This window comes from Bipolaris victoriae, assembly GCF_000527765.1.
Source record: "Bipolaris victoriae FI3 unplaced genomic scaffold scaffold_170, whole genome shotgun sequence".
Classification (NCBI taxonomy): domain Eukaryota; kingdom Fungi; phylum Ascomycota; class Dothideomycetes; order Pleosporales; family Pleosporaceae; genus Bipolaris; species Bipolaris victoriae.
Window position 1 is genome coordinate 29,876 of NW_014575222.1, and position 15,394 is coordinate 45,269.

Here is a 15,394-nt window from a genome sequence, read left to right on the forward strand (position 1 = left end):
CTGACCTACAGTCTTCTGTCAATCGTTTCTTAAGCCTGTAGTAGACTGCTGTCGTACGAATAGATAGCAAAATTACAATAGGGTTGCCGCCTCCATGCCTGATGCACTGGAGCCTTCTGTTGCGTACCAGGAAGCACAGCCACCACCACATTTATATCTAGGGTTTTACATTTGGTCAGAAATTTAATAAGATGATTAGCAGAACGACATTGCGCTCTCCGCTACACTATGATGGATCATTTTCAATACGAGCCACTTGATGCCAGTAGCAACCACATACGTCTACTCCGCTTTTCAGCCGAACCCGGCAGTCAGCCTAGCTACACTCTGCACGAATTTGACCTCAATGAATGCCCTCCATACGAGGCTTTGTCTTACACATGGGGACCTCCACTTCCAACGCGTATCATCACCTTGAATCAAAGACCGTTCGAGATTCGGGAGAATCTGGCAGACTTCCTTGACCGGATGCGAACTGGCATCACTCTCCTCGATAAGCATGACTGTCCTCTACCGCATCCCAAGTTTCTCTGGATAGATCAGCTTTGCATCAACCAGGCATCCGAGAAAGAGAAGTCGCACCAAGTTCGGCGCATGGCTGAGATATATAAACAAGCGCAGCGGGTTATTGTGTGGCTAGGTCGCGGTGACGAGCAGACTGGCAGGGTAATGCGTCTCATAGCGGATACGTGGTTCGCGGATGAGCTTCCCGCTGAAAATATTCCTCCAAATTCTCCTCCAAATCTTCCTCGGGTCGGTCTTTGGTCTGCTCTGCACAATGAGCACCGAGATTATCTCGATCGACTTCTCAAACATCGCCACAGCGTGGAAAACCTACTGCAACAAGCATATTGGAATCGGCTCTGGGTCGTCCAGGAATTTGTACTTGCCAGAGACACAGTGCTTGCTTGCGGTCCATGTGCCGTCACGCCGGCCGCCATTGAAAGATTGAGATCAATTTCTTTCTTACCGGCGGCATTCAGATATTGTCAAGATTATTTTATTACGATTCCGGAGCCAGTGCGTAACCTTTTTGATGCGCGACGCGCCAGATTCAATGGTAGGACTTTCTCACTACCTGAGTTGCAGTTAATAGCCCTATTACGTAACTTTTCCATGCGGAAATGCGAGGACCCGCGTGATAGGGTGTATGGTTTACTCGCACTGTGTAATGAAAAAGTCGACATTGTCGTTGACTACTCGAGGCCAATGGATGCAGTATTCCGTGAGGTCTTCATTACGCTCATCTATTTCAAAGGCTATGATGAGGAATGGTCTGTACAGCTCGCTAAAGATATGGGCGTCAAGCAGAAGCGTCCTGCGCCCAATGGAAGGTGGCATTAGTAGGCTTCAAAGGGAGTGTCAAAGTGGATACTGGCTGCAGCTAGATCTTTGGCAGCAATTTCTCAGGTATTGATTGAATGCTAGGTATGTTTGGATGCAAGTCCAGGGCAATTGCACTGATACTTGTATTTTTCACTAACCAATTAGCTTACTTCGTTACCTCACAACTACAGGTATATAAACTTGCAAAATCGACTTGCCGAAGGTTCAAAGTGTAGAATTGCCTCGACACGGGATGGTTCTCGTGACTGAGCGATTGACATTAGTACCTATGTAAGCTGCGGTGTAGGCATCTCTATGACCCGCACCGCAGAAGCATATCAATGAATCCTGGGATTGCCACTCGATATGAGCATACACCTTCCGGGCAAGACCAAGTCGTCATGTGATGATCCAGGCATCGTTTGTTATCGTATCCAGTTGACTGTTGCTAAATTAGGCTTAATATCGGAACTGTATGTATTTTGTTCTGGCCAAACAATCAACCCTTACACTCCTTAACCATCCCTTCAATTATCAATACATGCCGTCGATCATTCAATATCAATCCTAGCACTCAGGCACATTCATATTCAGGGGACTAATAGTCTCCTATACTTCCAAATATGTCCCTTGAAATAGCCCTACCCCTAAGAGGGAGCAGTTCATCAAACCTTGTCATCTTAGTTTCACCTCTTTATGTTACCGTCTAGGCAGCTGTTTTGGATGCATTGGCAGCATACTGGGAGAGAAACTGGGGGTCGTTCTCGAACTCCTCTTTGACCTGTAAATTTTGAGTGAGTATTGTAACTTATCACGGTAGAGGCAAGAGACTTACAATATCGAGACCACCAACAAGCTCACCATCAGCCCACAACTGAGGGAACGTAGGCCAATCGGCAAACTCCTTCAAACCCTGCCTGACCTCGTCATCGGCCAATATGTTGAAGAATCCATAGCGAATTCCCTTTTCGCGAAGAATGCTAACCGTTTGTCGGCTGAAGCCGCATTGGGGTGCGCTTGGTGTGCCCTTCATGAACAGCATGACGGGTGCAGCCTTGACGAGCTCTGATAGTCTTTGATGCAGCTCCTCCTTGCTTGTCTGTTGCTCGCCTGCAGTCTGCTCGGGCGCAGTCTTGGGATCCTGTGCGCTTGGTGTGTACCCCGCAAGATTCTTGCCTGCACTATCGCCATTCTCTTGGGGTCGTGTGACGGTTTGCGCGGGAGGTAGACTTGACTGGCCGCTGCCGGCGCCAGCATGCTTTTCGACTGCTGCTCGTACTTTTGAGGCATCAGAGCCCGAGACGGTCTCTAGGACTTTGCCGTCCTTCTGTAGGACGATGTATGGGACTGCGGTGACATCGTAGGTCTCGGAGACTTCTGGCAACTCTTCGGCGTTGATAGAGAAAAAGGATATCGGTGCGTCGGCCGGGTATGTGCTGGCGAGTGTCTTGAGGACAACTGACATTTGCTCGCATGGCTTTGCCCATGGTGCGTTGAAGTAGATGACGGCGAGTGTGGAGGCGGGGAGGGCGGAAATGGTCGACTGGAACGCCGTCTCATCGGCGATCTCTTGCAGGGTAGCCATTGTAAAGTAAGTGTGGATTGATCAGAGTAGACCGTGAATCGAGTGCGGGATGTATAGTACAGAGCAAGTCTATAACTGCGAGGCCAATCTGATTAATATTTAGTCGCCGCCCTGCAGAGGAAATCACGTCAGAGGGGCGCCGAACTGCGGAACTGCGCACCCCACTATGGGCAGCGTTATCAGATCAACCGGCCCAACTGTTTCTCCGGTCCCGGTTATCGTTGGAACTTTTTGTTTCCGCCAAGATTTCCAGACCAGCATCTCGAGCACCGCAAGCAGCAGAACAAACAACACCGCCAATATGCTCAAGCAAGCGTATGTAGAATGAGTCGCAGATTCTCAACGATTAACAATCTCTAACAATTTCCCCCAGCAAGCCCAAGAATGCCCGCGCCAAGCGCGAGATGAAAAAGCGCGAGCCACAACAGCACGAGAACCCAAAGACTACGCTCTTTGTCTCGGGCCAAAAGACGTCGCAGATCCTCAAGCTTGCCGTCGCCGATCTTACCACTATCAAGCGTCCCTTTTCCGAGCGCTTCACCAAGAAGAACGACATTCACCCCTTCGACGATGCCTCTTCGCTCGAGTTCTTCTCTCAGAAGAACGATACCTCGCTCCTCGTCCTGTCGCTGCACTCGAAGAAGCGCCCACACTGCCTGACACTCGCCCGTACCTTCTCATACAAGATGCTTGACATGCTCGAGCTCTACATCAACCCAGAAACATTCCGCACTCTGCAGCAATTCAAGAACAAGAAGCCCTCGATTGGTCTCAAGCCCATGATTAGCTTCCACGGCACCGTCTTCGAAGACCCCAATCAGACAAAGTACACTCTAGCCAAGAGTCTGTTTCTGGATTTCTTCAAGGGCCAAGACACAAACGAAATCGACGTCGAGGGCCTGCAATACCTCGTCTCCATCTCGGCCGAAGAACCCACCGACGAGCTTCCTAACCCACCCATCCGCCTGCGCTTCTACCTTCTGCGCACAAAGCGCTCCGGCCAGAAGCTGCCGCGTATCGAAGTCGAGGAAATGGGCCCACGCATGGACTTTACCCTCGGTCGCGAAATGTTCCCTGACCCAGATATGCTCAAGCAGGCCATGAAGACACCCAAGGGGGCAGAGGCTCGCACTAAGAAGAACATTGATATGAACGCCATGGGTGATAAGACGGCCAAGGTCCACGTCGGCAAGCAGGACTTTGGCAACCTGCAGACAAGGAAGATGAAGGGTCTCAAGCGTGGTCGTAATGAGGATGACGACGATGAGGAGGCTGGTGTTGAGGACAGCGCAAGCGAAGACGACGATGAGGGGGAAGAGAAGACACCCAAGAAGATGAGAGTATGAAGTGTGACAAGGACGTACTTACTGCATGGGCGGCGTTTATCGGAATCCATTCCTGGCGTTGAGAAAAAATGCTGAGCGAGACTTATACCATTTGAGTCATATGGACAACTTGCGTCCCTGGGAAAGAAAAAACAAAATGAAAAGCTTAATCAAAAATCGTGCGCGTTCTCATCATCAGTCGTTAAAGTGTCGTGAATTGATACGGAAAAAAGAAATACTTTATCAGTGCTGCAGCATAATTCTACTCATCATCTGGCTCATCAGCCAGCAGCCACTTCGCCCTACATTTCACCGCTGCAGTTCTAACCTCTCTCTTGCCATCGTCCAACGCAGCAATCAATCTTCTGACCACCTCCCTCCTATACTTGACCAACGTATCCTCCTTGAACTTATCCGCTGCAAGAAACAAACACTTGAGCGCCGCTACCCGCACACTTGGCGGCGGAGGCGGGCCCGTCTTGCCATCCTTGACTACAATGGCGTTGGCAAGAAGACGCGAGATGAGTGCGCCGGCGTGCTCTTCAAGTACAGCTGGCTTCTCGGCAAGTGTGCTGGTAAGCGTACCGATTGCTGCCTCTTTAACGGCATCAACGCCTTTGAGGTCGAGGGATTGAAGGAGCAGTGTAACGAGTTGACCGACTTCCTCGACTACAATGTCAAATGGCATCCATCGTAGCGCTCCGCTGAGTGCAATCAGGTAGTTTGGCTTCGTTTGAGCGTCTGCGTCGCGGAAAGCGGATGTAATGTTTGGTACTAGCAATGCGAAGCTCTTGTGCTTGTGCAGGCCAACAATCTGGCAGTGGTTCTCTTTGGTCAAGAGATCATCGGGCTGCAGCAGTGTGGTGAAGCCTTGGGCTACTGTGCTGCCGTACTTGGGGTGTGACAATAAGGATAGCAGTGTTGGGTACAGTGTATTCAACGCTGGACTGCTGCGTAGTACAATTCCCTTCAGACAAGCAAATATTATGCGTATCCGTGGCGGGTCTAGCTTCTCCGGGTTCAAAAGATCGAAATTTGCGATAAGAGGATCCATGCATGTTTTGAGTGCAGCCGAAGTGTAGTACTTGTTGATGATTAGTGACATCTGGCGGAGCGATGCTGATCGAACTGGGACAGATAGTGTGGGTTTCTGGACGTATTCTGCGAGAGAAGAAACAAGTAGTTGCAGTTCGCAGGGAAGAGTTGTATCTTTTCTGAAAGACGCGAGGAGATGTGTCGAAACGATCATAGTCCTGTCGGCCTCCACGCTTGAACCGGCATTGAAAGGTGGAAGTTCGGCTTGTGGTGTGCCACGGAACAGTGTGTATAGTTCTGCAGCGATAGCGTTCTGCAGATCGGTGGGTAGGTGTCTGATGATCAGGTTACAGATACGACCAACAAGATCTATGGTTGTCTCGTCGTTGAACGCTACCGGATGTGATTCATCTGAGCTCGATACGCGCTGGATCAATGGTAGTGCAATGTCCTTGTAGTATGTCGAGCTTCCCGAGCCTTCAGACAGTTTGCGTTCGCCCTTCTTTAGCGCATACAAGATTGCCGAGAGGAGTGCAACAATGTATGTGGAAGTGGCACCCTGCTGCACCGCTGCGCTGAATTTGTTCTTGAGGCGTATTATGACGGTATCAAAAACCTGCTCTTCGCTAGCGAGCTTAGCAAAAGCTTCCAGCACGGTAGAGTAGCTCTGAGGTCCGCCTGTGTCTGTATCCGGTAGCTGGGCCAGGAAAGCTGGGAAGGCCTTATCAACAACAACCTGTGGCTTCTGATGTGCGATTTCGACGATTCCGTTAATTGCCGCCTCCTTGACCTCATCTTTCCCATATGATTCTTCGTGAACAACAATCGTGTGAAGCAATTGAATAATCCTGCCAACATCTTCATCGCTCAAAAGTCCACGGGTTTTGGATAATTGGACTAGACCATCAAGACACACTAATCGGAAAGATACCTCCTTGACAGGCGCTGTTTCGAGTCCATTCAGCATCACCTCCAGGGCTTGGTCTCGGAACTCGGCCAGCGAATTCTTGCCAGCTTGTTCGCCGCCAGAACCTATGTTCCTCCAGTCACCGTAAACATCAATGTTGGCTTTTACCAACTGGACAAGAACTTCCAGCAAACCTCGACGCTTGGCCATTGTGTCTGCTGTTTGAAACAAGAGGAAGAGGTTGGGCAGAACACCCGCGAGGAGAATACTAGTGACTTCTGGAGATACGTTGGCAATGCTTTGTAGGAACCGTGCGGACGCTTGTGATTGCTTTGTTGGGGCATCCTCAAGGTGTTCGTTGCATTCCTTGATGACCGGTTTGAGATATGCGTTCAGCGATCCTGGGGTACCCTGTGATAGGGTTTTTGCGATTGCGGCCAGGGCTTTGAGCGCCTCTTGGGCGAGGTCCTCCTCTTGCACATTGAGTACTTCAAACTTTAGAGCGTCCCACAACGTCACGGCATATAGCGACACTGTTTTTGGTCCGTATTCTTTCACACAGGCAGTGATCGTCGTTAGCACATCTCGCTTTGTGTTCATAGATGTAGAGTCGAGCTTGTCTAGAAGCGCAGGGAAAGCATACGGGGCAAAATCGGCCGTAGACGAAATGCAGTCTCGTAGTCGGTCCTTGAGGTCCTGAGCGGTAATTCCGTATGGGTCGTCGGGTGGTGGTCTGAATGTAATAGGAAAGTAGTTGAATACAGCATCGAACAGATCTTGGGCATCACCACCAATGCTCCACTCAGTCATCGGGACCCTCAATATCGAAAACACAACCATCAAGTTCCGAGGATCTTTCTCTCCGTCAAAGTATGATATGAAGCGTGCCATGAAGTCAGGTGTCGCATCGTGATGGGCTCGAAGAACCTCGCGGTACTTTGCCATGAGGGTATTTATGAGTTGTAATACCGGATACCGCTCACTTTGCTGTTTGTACTGGCGTAACGGGTGAGTGTTGGAAAGGAGTGCCTCGACTATGGCGACGACCCGTTGGTCATCCCACTTTCCGAGTTCCTCGAGTGCCAACAACGCCTTTGCGCATGATCCTAGGCCTTCGTTGTCTTCGGTCCGGGAAAGGGTAAAGTCGCATAGCAGGTTTCCTGAGGACCAAAATTAGCTCCATATTTCCGACTGATGTATCGCCTCATCTTCGTGCCGATATGCCGTCGATATCCCGATCTGGTTCAAACAAGATTGTAGGAGTCGCGACGGCTCATGCATGTGTGGATGCTCGGATATCGCATCAGAAGAATAGTTTTGATTTACGTACGTTGCTGCAGGGACAGAACCTTTTGTGGCGTGGCAGTGAGTACCTCTGCAAGATACGACATGGCTGTAGAAGATTAGCATTATCCATACCAAAACCCCAATGATTCCTTACTTTTAGACCGTGTCGCGCCATCTTCACTGTTCAAATACTCTCCAAGATCAGTGACCAAGCTGATCAGCTTCAATTCGCCATTCTTGAGTCCTGTCCACTATCAGCACGCCATGTCCCCCACATCCCCGGTGCCCCTCCAGAAAGCCTCATACATACGCGTGGCGCTCGCCTGAGCAGTCGCAGTCGCCTCCTTCTTATTCTTGTCAAAATCTAGCAGATACTTCTGAATATCCGACATTCTCACGTTCTGGCAGTTGAGAGGCGGATATCAAAAAGTGTGGTTTAACAAGTCGCGAACCAAACCCACACACACTCCCGCCATGACGTTACGGAGTTGCGGAGCTGCTGATTGGCCGGTATCGGACGGTGGGGCACACGCCCGCCCGCGCGCAGAAAAAAAAGTTGTAGGAGGACCATTCGGCAAGTGTGAGTAAATTGAGCATTTTTTAAAAATAGTAAAACAAGAAGTGCCGCTGTTCTAGCAAAAATAGTGGCCGTTGTATAAATATCGTTTTCCTGGGAGACCCAGCCTTTCACTTTCCCCCCAGATTTCCAACCCCCATCCCTTCCCCAAAAAGATTTTACCCCACCATGGCCGACGACAAACCCAACTGCAAGGTCGTTCTCGCCAACAACATCGCCAAAGGCCTTCTTGACGAGGTGCGCGACGGCTTGGCCAAAATAGGACGCAAGCCCCTCCTCGTCGGATTCCTGTCCAGTGCCGATCCCGCTGCACGAGTCTACGCAGAATGGACGGGCAAAACCTGTGTTGAAAAGTGAGCAAACCATAAATCTTGCCAGGCACTTTCCCAGAAAGAACATCCCCATGCGACCTCCAAAAAGCAAAAAAAGAATGTGAGAAAGGAAGAATCTCAATAACTAACCATGTCCACCTCTCCTAAAACAGTGGCTTCTCCTTCGAACTGCGCGAAACCCCCCGCGACAACCTCGAAGACGCCCTCCTCGATGCCAACGCCGACCCCTCCGTCGACGGCATAATAGTTTACTACCCCATCTTCGGCTCGCGCCAAGACCAATACCTCCAGCAAATCGTCTCCATCGACAAAGACGTCGAAGGCCTCTCGCACCGCTACATCTTCAATATGTATCAAAACATTCGCTTCCTCGACGAGCCCCTCAACACCAAGAAGAGCATCTTGCCGTGTACTCCGCTGGCGGTGATCAAGATACTAGAGTATCTCAGGATCTACAATACGATTCTGCCGTATGGGAATAGGCTTCATGGACGCACGATTACGGTGATTAATCGGAGTGAGGTTGTGGGTAGGCCATTGGCCGCGCTGCTGGCGAATGATGGCGCACAGGTGTATAGTGTTGATATCAACGACGTGCAGGAATTCACGCGCGGTGTGGGGTTGCGCAAGAGGCGGCACGAAGTTGTCGAGAAACCCGGTTGGACGCTGAAGGATTGCCTGCCACTCAGCGATGTCGTGATTAGCGGTGTTCCTGGTGACAAGTACAAGGTACCGCTTGAGTTGATGCGTGATGGTGCTGCGTGCATTAATTTCTCGAGTGAGAGGAACTTCACGCCAGAGGTCAAGGAGAAGGCGTCGATTTATGTGCCGGCGATTGGAAAGGTTACGATTGCGGTTCTGCTGAGGAACTTGCTGGTATGTTTACTGCAGACCCCCTCCTCTTGGTTGGAACTGTTTGCTAACGATTGTCCAGCGTCTTACTCAAAACAAGATCGATGCCGCTGCTCAAGATGTAGAAGAAAAGTCCTCGGCAGAGCCAGTTGTTGAGTCGACAGCCTAGCCTGGCCATCTCTCCCATTCTCCACTACAAAAAAGACTTCCCTTTTTGATACCCTTAGAAGGCAGATATGCCAACCAAAAAAGCTGTTCCTCTCATAGTATTTTCTGTGAACTACTCCAAACCCAATGCTCATATGTTTCCAAGGTACACGTTCAAGTTGTCATGCGGCTCAGCTGCTGTCAGAACAGCGGAAGAAATGTCAGTACTCATCAAATCATACGACGAGCTTAGTATGCTGCCTGAAATCAAGTCTCACGACATCTCAGTACAGATTGGTCAGGATGGTCGAAATGGTGGCAAAGCCAATTGAAGCCAATTAATTCGTATTTCTTCGTGCAGTTGCAGCTAGAATTAGAAATAAAAAAGAACATTCAGACGAAACCTCCCAAGCAAACAATACATCATAACCTGAAGAAGCCCACGACACCTTGGCTATGCAAAATCCCAAGATATCACAAAAGATACAAAGAGATTTAACCCCATCATTACATTCTCCAAGCACCCCGTGCTGGGGGGTGATTAGGGCGCTTCCGGTGGCATAGGAACCGGCACGCTTTCAACCTTGATTTCGGTCGGTTGAGGCTCGTACACGTCACTCTCGGCCTCTGGTACTGGCCTCCTCGGCACAGACCTCTCTCTCTCCTCGTAGTACACATACTCTTCAGGGCGGCTGTTGTACCTGTGTGGTGGTCTTTCGTATTGTACTGGAACGTATCCATAAGGTTCTGGTTCGTAACGAGGTTGATGGGGCATGTACGGCCCACGTTGTCTGGGGTCGCCTCGCACGCGAATCACTTCATACTCGTGGATGGGATGACCGTATTCGTCGACATAGACTGATTGCGGCCCACGGGGTTCATCATATCGATATCGTGGTGGCGAGTATGCAGGACCGTGTGAATGCATACGATCTTGCACTGATACATAACCACGTGGATGGCGGCGTACATGTGGATAATAACCGTCGTCTTGCCCGGGTTGGTCAATGCTGTGCTCCCTTGAGTAGTCGGGCTCATAGTCAGGTTCAGCATTGGGTTGTGGCGTCTCTTGATCAAGACGACGACGTTGCTCCTCGTATCTCCTGCTCTGCGACCGACTCATGCTGGACCCGCGGCCATATGGATCGTCGCGAGCGACGCTCATGTAACGTTGGTAGCGAGAGTGCCCACGGTGTTCATAGGGGCGATCTCGGCGACGTTGGGGTCCAGGTCTTCGTGGCGGCGGGCCACTCGGCCCAGCCATAGGCATACGATGTCCGTTGGGTTGATAGTCATCAAATCTAGAGCTATTGGAAACGGTTGATGGTGCTCTAGGATGTGGTGGGCCTAGTGGACGAATTGGTGCGCTAGCTTCAGCTGGCACGGGAGCGTCTGGAGGTGGAGGCGTGTAACGAGATCCTCCCTCATTTTCATGGATCGGTGCTGGGGGTTCACCTTCTGGTTGCGGTGGTGGCGGAGGCTGGGGAGGCTCGTTCTCTGCCAAGAACTTGTCTGCTGCAGATTGCCCTTGTAGTGGGCTAGCATCCTGCGGTGGACGCTCATTCATGTAGCGGTACTCAGGTCGATGATCGTCTTCTTCGTAGTACCTGACCGGGCGTGGATACGCACTGTACTCTCGGCTGCCATGACTTCCTTCGCGCGGGTGTGCGTAGACAATATCTTCTGGTGGTCCGTAATATCGCTCTTGCTCCCGGAATGCTGTCCGGCGACCAGTGTATTCGTCGTATGCAGGGCCCGCATGAATAATCCTAGGACTAGGAGCATATTCTACGTACTCACGTGGGCGGTGATACCCATCGTCCAGATGATCTCTTGGCATCTAAACAGTAGTCAGTTTTCGGTTAAATTTAGTCAAGTATCTCATGTAACCTACGTAGTAGCGATGTTCGGCATAATGGTGTTGCCTACGCTCTGCAGGTGAGCCCTCTCTGTAGAACCTTTTCGTATTCATAGAGCTTGGTGGGTCATTGGCTTCGCTTGAGAGAGCAGAGCGATGAGGGTCATACCCAGTGTCCGGTGGTTTTGCAGGCAACGAAGTATTAGCTTCTGGACCTGTCATGATCGAAGAAGCGGGAGGTCCTCCTGACTCGCCTGGAGCATGGATTGCACCAGACGTCTTGTCCGTGTCCTTGGGGCCAGAAGAAGCAGGCGAGGCCAACCCATGGCTATTAATCACGTCAATCTTGGGCAGGGGCATTGGGAACAGGCTGGGGAAAACCGTCGCAATCATGAGCAGTTTCTCGTCATCCATACCTGGAGCGTGAATCAAACCGGAGATGAAACGCTCACTAGGTAGCTCGATCATGTTTTCTTTCCAATCGAGCCTTGCAACTGGAACTCCGTGACCAGGAATGGGTTGCTGGTATGGCTGGTGCTGATTCCGGAAATGTGTCATCAGGTTCAACACAGTATACGTAATCCTTTCTTCGGACTTGGAGTAGAAAGAACTTGTGGGATGGTGTGCAGAACCAATCTGGCAGGCTTTGCATGAGAGCCCTGGCGCATTTCTCAATGCTTTGGGAATCTCATGATTGGAAAGGGCATCGATGAAGTGATTCAAGTTTGGTTCGTGGTTGAACTCTACATGAAACTTTGAGATGACACGGTGGAGCAGCACATAGACGCGAAGGCTATTCGGCATGTCCTTGATACCAGAGGTACGCTTCCACATGTCCTGTGTCATTTCGATGACGGTACTTACTTGCTTGTCAAACGAGCTAGTGCTTTGACCAGTATCTTCTGTACCATTAAGAGCAGTCTCAGGCATTCCGTGACCGGGTGGTGGCATATTGGGAGGAGGGGGTGGTGCTATGGCATTATTGATCATTGCTGGAGACGTCAAGTAAGGGTTCTGGGCAGCATATCCTGGGGGACCCATTGCCTGATGTGAGTAAACATCCACCGGAGTCGCATACGGCTGTGGATACTCCAATCCATTCATCGAACCAGGAGGCATCTGTGGCGGGGCAAATGGTCCTGCATATTGGTTTCCATAGTTGTAAGGCCCGGGACTTGCCTGCGGAAGGTGTGTTGGCATATGTGGGGTCGCTGTCCCCGCGCGGGAGTATCCACCGTAGTAGCCGCCATACCCACCTGTGGTTGCTGCAGGGTGATGAGTGAGGAGCGGATTCTTGACAGACATAGGGTCAGGATGGAAAGGTGGATCCTCGGGCCATTCGGCTTCTCTCCAAGCAACCACGACATTCCCGGAGCTAAAAGCGGCTGTATGTTTGGCTCCGTAGTGTTGAACGACGCCTTCAAAGCCATAGTACTTGTTATTGTGTTCGCAACCACTGCCATAGCAAAGGAAGATGTCCTTGCGAAAGGGCTCTGTCAGAGGCTTGATTCTGTTGTCGTATACCCACTTCATGTTTTCCAGGACTAGTTTCGGTCGTGAATCTGCATTGTCAGTAGAAGACAGTACTTTTTGGGCCTGGTGAGTGGCATCGCTTTCTGCTTTCTCGGCGTAGAAGGTGCGCCGAACATGCGCAAGGAGGTCGGCTGCAAACTTTGGGCTGTTCTCGTGAGTTACAGATTGGCCGTGATCCCAAACCCTGTTGATGTATTCCTCGGCAATGGTATCAAGTCTATCGCGGATAGGGCGTTGTGTTTCTTCCCAGTCCCGATCCATGGCTTCCTTGGCCTCTTTAGAGTTTGCATCCAGATGGCGGCGGTCCAAAGATTTGGTGGGTAGAGAAGCAGCGCGGGACACGTGGTCAGCCTCTGCTTGTTGGGCCGCAGGAAGTTGGGCTATCAAGCGGGGTTGCAGCACACTCCATGCATAGTCGTTCATTGGCTGCGATATCTGGATAGCCGCCTTGAAGGAGTCCATGTGGCGCAAGATGTTTGGAGCAATTGGAGGATCCATTAGCTGACACCGACGTTCTATGTCGGTCTTTCGAGTCGCTTTGGCTTCGTTTGCATCGTGAAGATTTCTCTGACCAGATGGAGTAAAGGCCTGTGGTGGAGCCGTGGGAGGTCGCGCCTGGGCGTGCTGGGATGATGGGGCTACGGCTGTTAGGTTGCGAACTGGAGGGGTGCTGTCAAGATGTCGAGACGCATTGCCATGTCTGGCAGCAAATGAGACAGCAGAACCATACTTACTCGCTGGAACCGGGGCGTGAATTATAGGAGAGGGTGTTCGGTGTGGGGGCGATTTGGATGGATTGTTGTTGTGTGACGTGGCGGCATGTGAGGGAGCTGCAGAGACAGCGCGCTTCGGCCCTGTTGTATGTTCTTCCATGGCCTGGTGCCTCGCCTCCCAGCGCTCCCAATTTTCGGCGACCTTGATGCGCTCTTTGCCTCTGGCGCCAAGGCCTTTGGACCACTCTTCGGCGGCTGCAGGGCCGCGGCTGAGGGCGTCGTTGAGCTCGAGGGTGATTTCGTCGACGTGCTTCTTGTAGTAGTACTTTGCAATCTCGACGTGAGCCGGCGTGGTCGCAGACTGCAGCATGTAAGCGGGCACGTAGTGCTGGTCGTTTGTGAGGAGGGCGAAGGGCAGGGCCGGGCGGAGAGCAGAGGCTGCCGAGAAGAGAAGGCTCGCGTCCTGGGAAGTCAGTGGCGACTCTTGTGAGCGGCGGGAGCTACTCTATACTCACCGTCTGGCACTGCTCGAGCAGACAGGGTCCGCAGGCCCTGATGGCAAAGGGCCAGATGACGCGCACACCAGCAGGACCAGGGCCCTTTTGCCAGATGCGCTCGCCTGGAGAGTGAGCATCAAGCTTGTTACAGAACTGGCATCTCTTGGACCAGGCCAGCTGCCACATCTGCAGCTCCGTAAAGCCCGGAAGAGGCTTTGGAGGCTTTGTACATAGTGCATTGCGGGCAGAGGCCCACAACGATTCAGACTTTAGGAGATGCAGACGGCCAGAGCCCGACTTTGAAGTCGAGGCGCTGCGCACGTCTGTGAGATAGCAATGAAAAGATCGATTGACCTGGATCAATCGACCGAGATCTGCGAGCGAACAAAAGGAGAAGACGTGCTGCCACAGCTGTGGTGGCAGCCCTGCGCAGCCGGGCAGAGAGCCGGACAGCAGCAGCAGCGAAGGGGATGAGGCGCGGCGGTTGCGCTTGCGAACATGGGCATGGGCTTGGGCATGATTGCGGTGGTGGTTGTGGTGGTGAGCGGGAGCATGATGCTCCTCGTCGACATCATCATCCGCCTTGCGCTTTCCCAGCGGCGGCGGCAGGACATCGCCATCAGCCTGAGAAGCGGCCGGGGGCGGGTTTGGGATTGCGTCGGAGGAGTAGAAGTCGACCGACGACACTACACTCGACTCGCGGTCCTCCATGGTGTGCTACAGCCGTCGACGTGCATGCCAACCTAGACGAGCGCCATGATGGATGGGGGGGTGATGGGGGTTGTTGGGGCAGGCTAGAGACATAAAGGCACGCAGCAGGCGGGAACAGCAGCGCGCAGCGCGCGTGGAGCAGCGTGGTTGGGAAAAAGCGGTGCGGCGGGTGTGTTGTCGGGGGCTAGGTGGAGGGTTGTCGTGGCAGAGTGGAGGTGAATGGGCCGGCTAGAACGCAGCTAAGCAGGCGAAAGTGGCTGTCAAGGGCGCGAGGCTGCCGTTGCCGCCTGCACGCAATTGCCAGCAACGTTCCCCGGCTGGCCCATTTGCACAGACACCAAACTGCAAGCGTGAGAACGCCTCAGCCTGCCATGCCAAGCCATATGACATAGCAACACACGGCCCTGGCACCCAATGCCATACGCTTGCGGGATACATACGCGTACAGACTCTGAGCTGTCCACCACCACCGTGCTACTAGCTGCCGCTGCGCTCCTTGTGCTTCTTCCTCTCCTCTTCTTCTTCTCCTTCTTTTCCTCCTCTTCCTCCTCTTCCTCCTCCACCTCCTCCACAAGCTCAGCCCACCCCTCTTTTCCCCTCTCCTCTCTCTCCTTCCCCCCCTCCCCCTCCTCTTCCTCCTCCACCTCCTCCACAAGCTCAGCCCACCCCTCTTTTCCCCTCTCCTCTCTCTCCTTCCCCCCCTCCCCCC

At 52.2% G+C, this 15,394-nt stretch overlaps 6 protein-coding genes across 6 annotated transcripts; 3 read left to right on the top strand and 3 right to left on the bottom strand.

Moving 5' to 3' along the window:
- Positions 1-231: 231 nt before the first annotated feature.
- COCVIDRAFT_80921 (hypothetical protein) lies at positions 232-675 on the top strand (the record flags this gene model as incomplete). Its single annotated transcript, XM_014695249.1, has 1 exon — positions 232-675. A coding segment is annotated over one exon (444 nt), but the record flags the coding sequence as incomplete, so codon positions are not given.
- Positions 676-2,032: 1,357 nt separating this feature from the next.
- Positions 2,033-2,911, bottom strand: COCVIDRAFT_20895 (hypothetical protein; the record flags this gene model as incomplete). Its single annotated transcript, XM_014695234.1, has 2 exons — positions 2,033-2,107; positions 2,162-2,911. 2 exons carry the CDS (start codon positions 2,909-2,911, stop codon positions 2,033-2,035), a joined length of 825 nt encoding a protein of 274 aa, XP_014550720.1.
- A 301-nt stretch (positions 2,912-3,212) lies between these two features.
- Positions 3,213-4,257, top strand: COCVIDRAFT_42841 (hypothetical protein; the record flags this gene model as incomplete). The annotated part of the gene is made up of 2 exons (XM_014695250.1): positions 3,213-3,226; positions 3,285-4,257. 2 exons carry the CDS (start codon positions 3,213-3,215, stop codon positions 4,255-4,257), a joined length of 987 nt encoding a protein of 328 aa, XP_014550736.1.
- Positions 4,258-4,498: 241 nt separating this feature from the next.
- On the bottom strand, positions 4,499-7,857 carry COCVIDRAFT_114736 (hypothetical protein; the record flags this gene model as incomplete). The annotated part of the gene is made up of 4 exons (XM_014695251.1): positions 4,499-7,338; positions 7,509-7,571; positions 7,620-7,709; positions 7,776-7,857. 4 exons carry the CDS (start codon positions 7,855-7,857, stop codon positions 4,499-4,501), a joined length of 3,075 nt encoding a protein of 1,024 aa, XP_014550737.1.
- A 353-nt stretch (positions 7,858-8,210) lies between these two features.
- On the top strand, positions 8,211-9,395 carry COCVIDRAFT_31617 (hypothetical protein; the record flags this gene model as incomplete). Its single annotated transcript, XM_014695252.1, has 3 exons — positions 8,211-8,395; positions 8,527-9,250; positions 9,309-9,395. 3 exons carry the CDS (start codon positions 8,211-8,213, stop codon positions 9,393-9,395), a joined length of 996 nt encoding a protein of 331 aa, XP_014550738.1.
- Positions 9,396-9,914: 519 nt separating this feature from the next.
- On the bottom strand, positions 9,915-14,685 carry COCVIDRAFT_114729 (hypothetical protein; the record flags this gene model as incomplete). The annotated part of the gene is made up of 3 exons (XM_014695253.1): positions 9,915-11,213; positions 11,268-13,940; positions 13,993-14,685. 3 exons carry the CDS (start codon positions 14,683-14,685, stop codon positions 9,915-9,917), a joined length of 4,665 nt encoding a protein of 1,554 aa, XP_014550739.1.
- Positions 14,686-15,394: the final 709 nt, after the last annotated feature.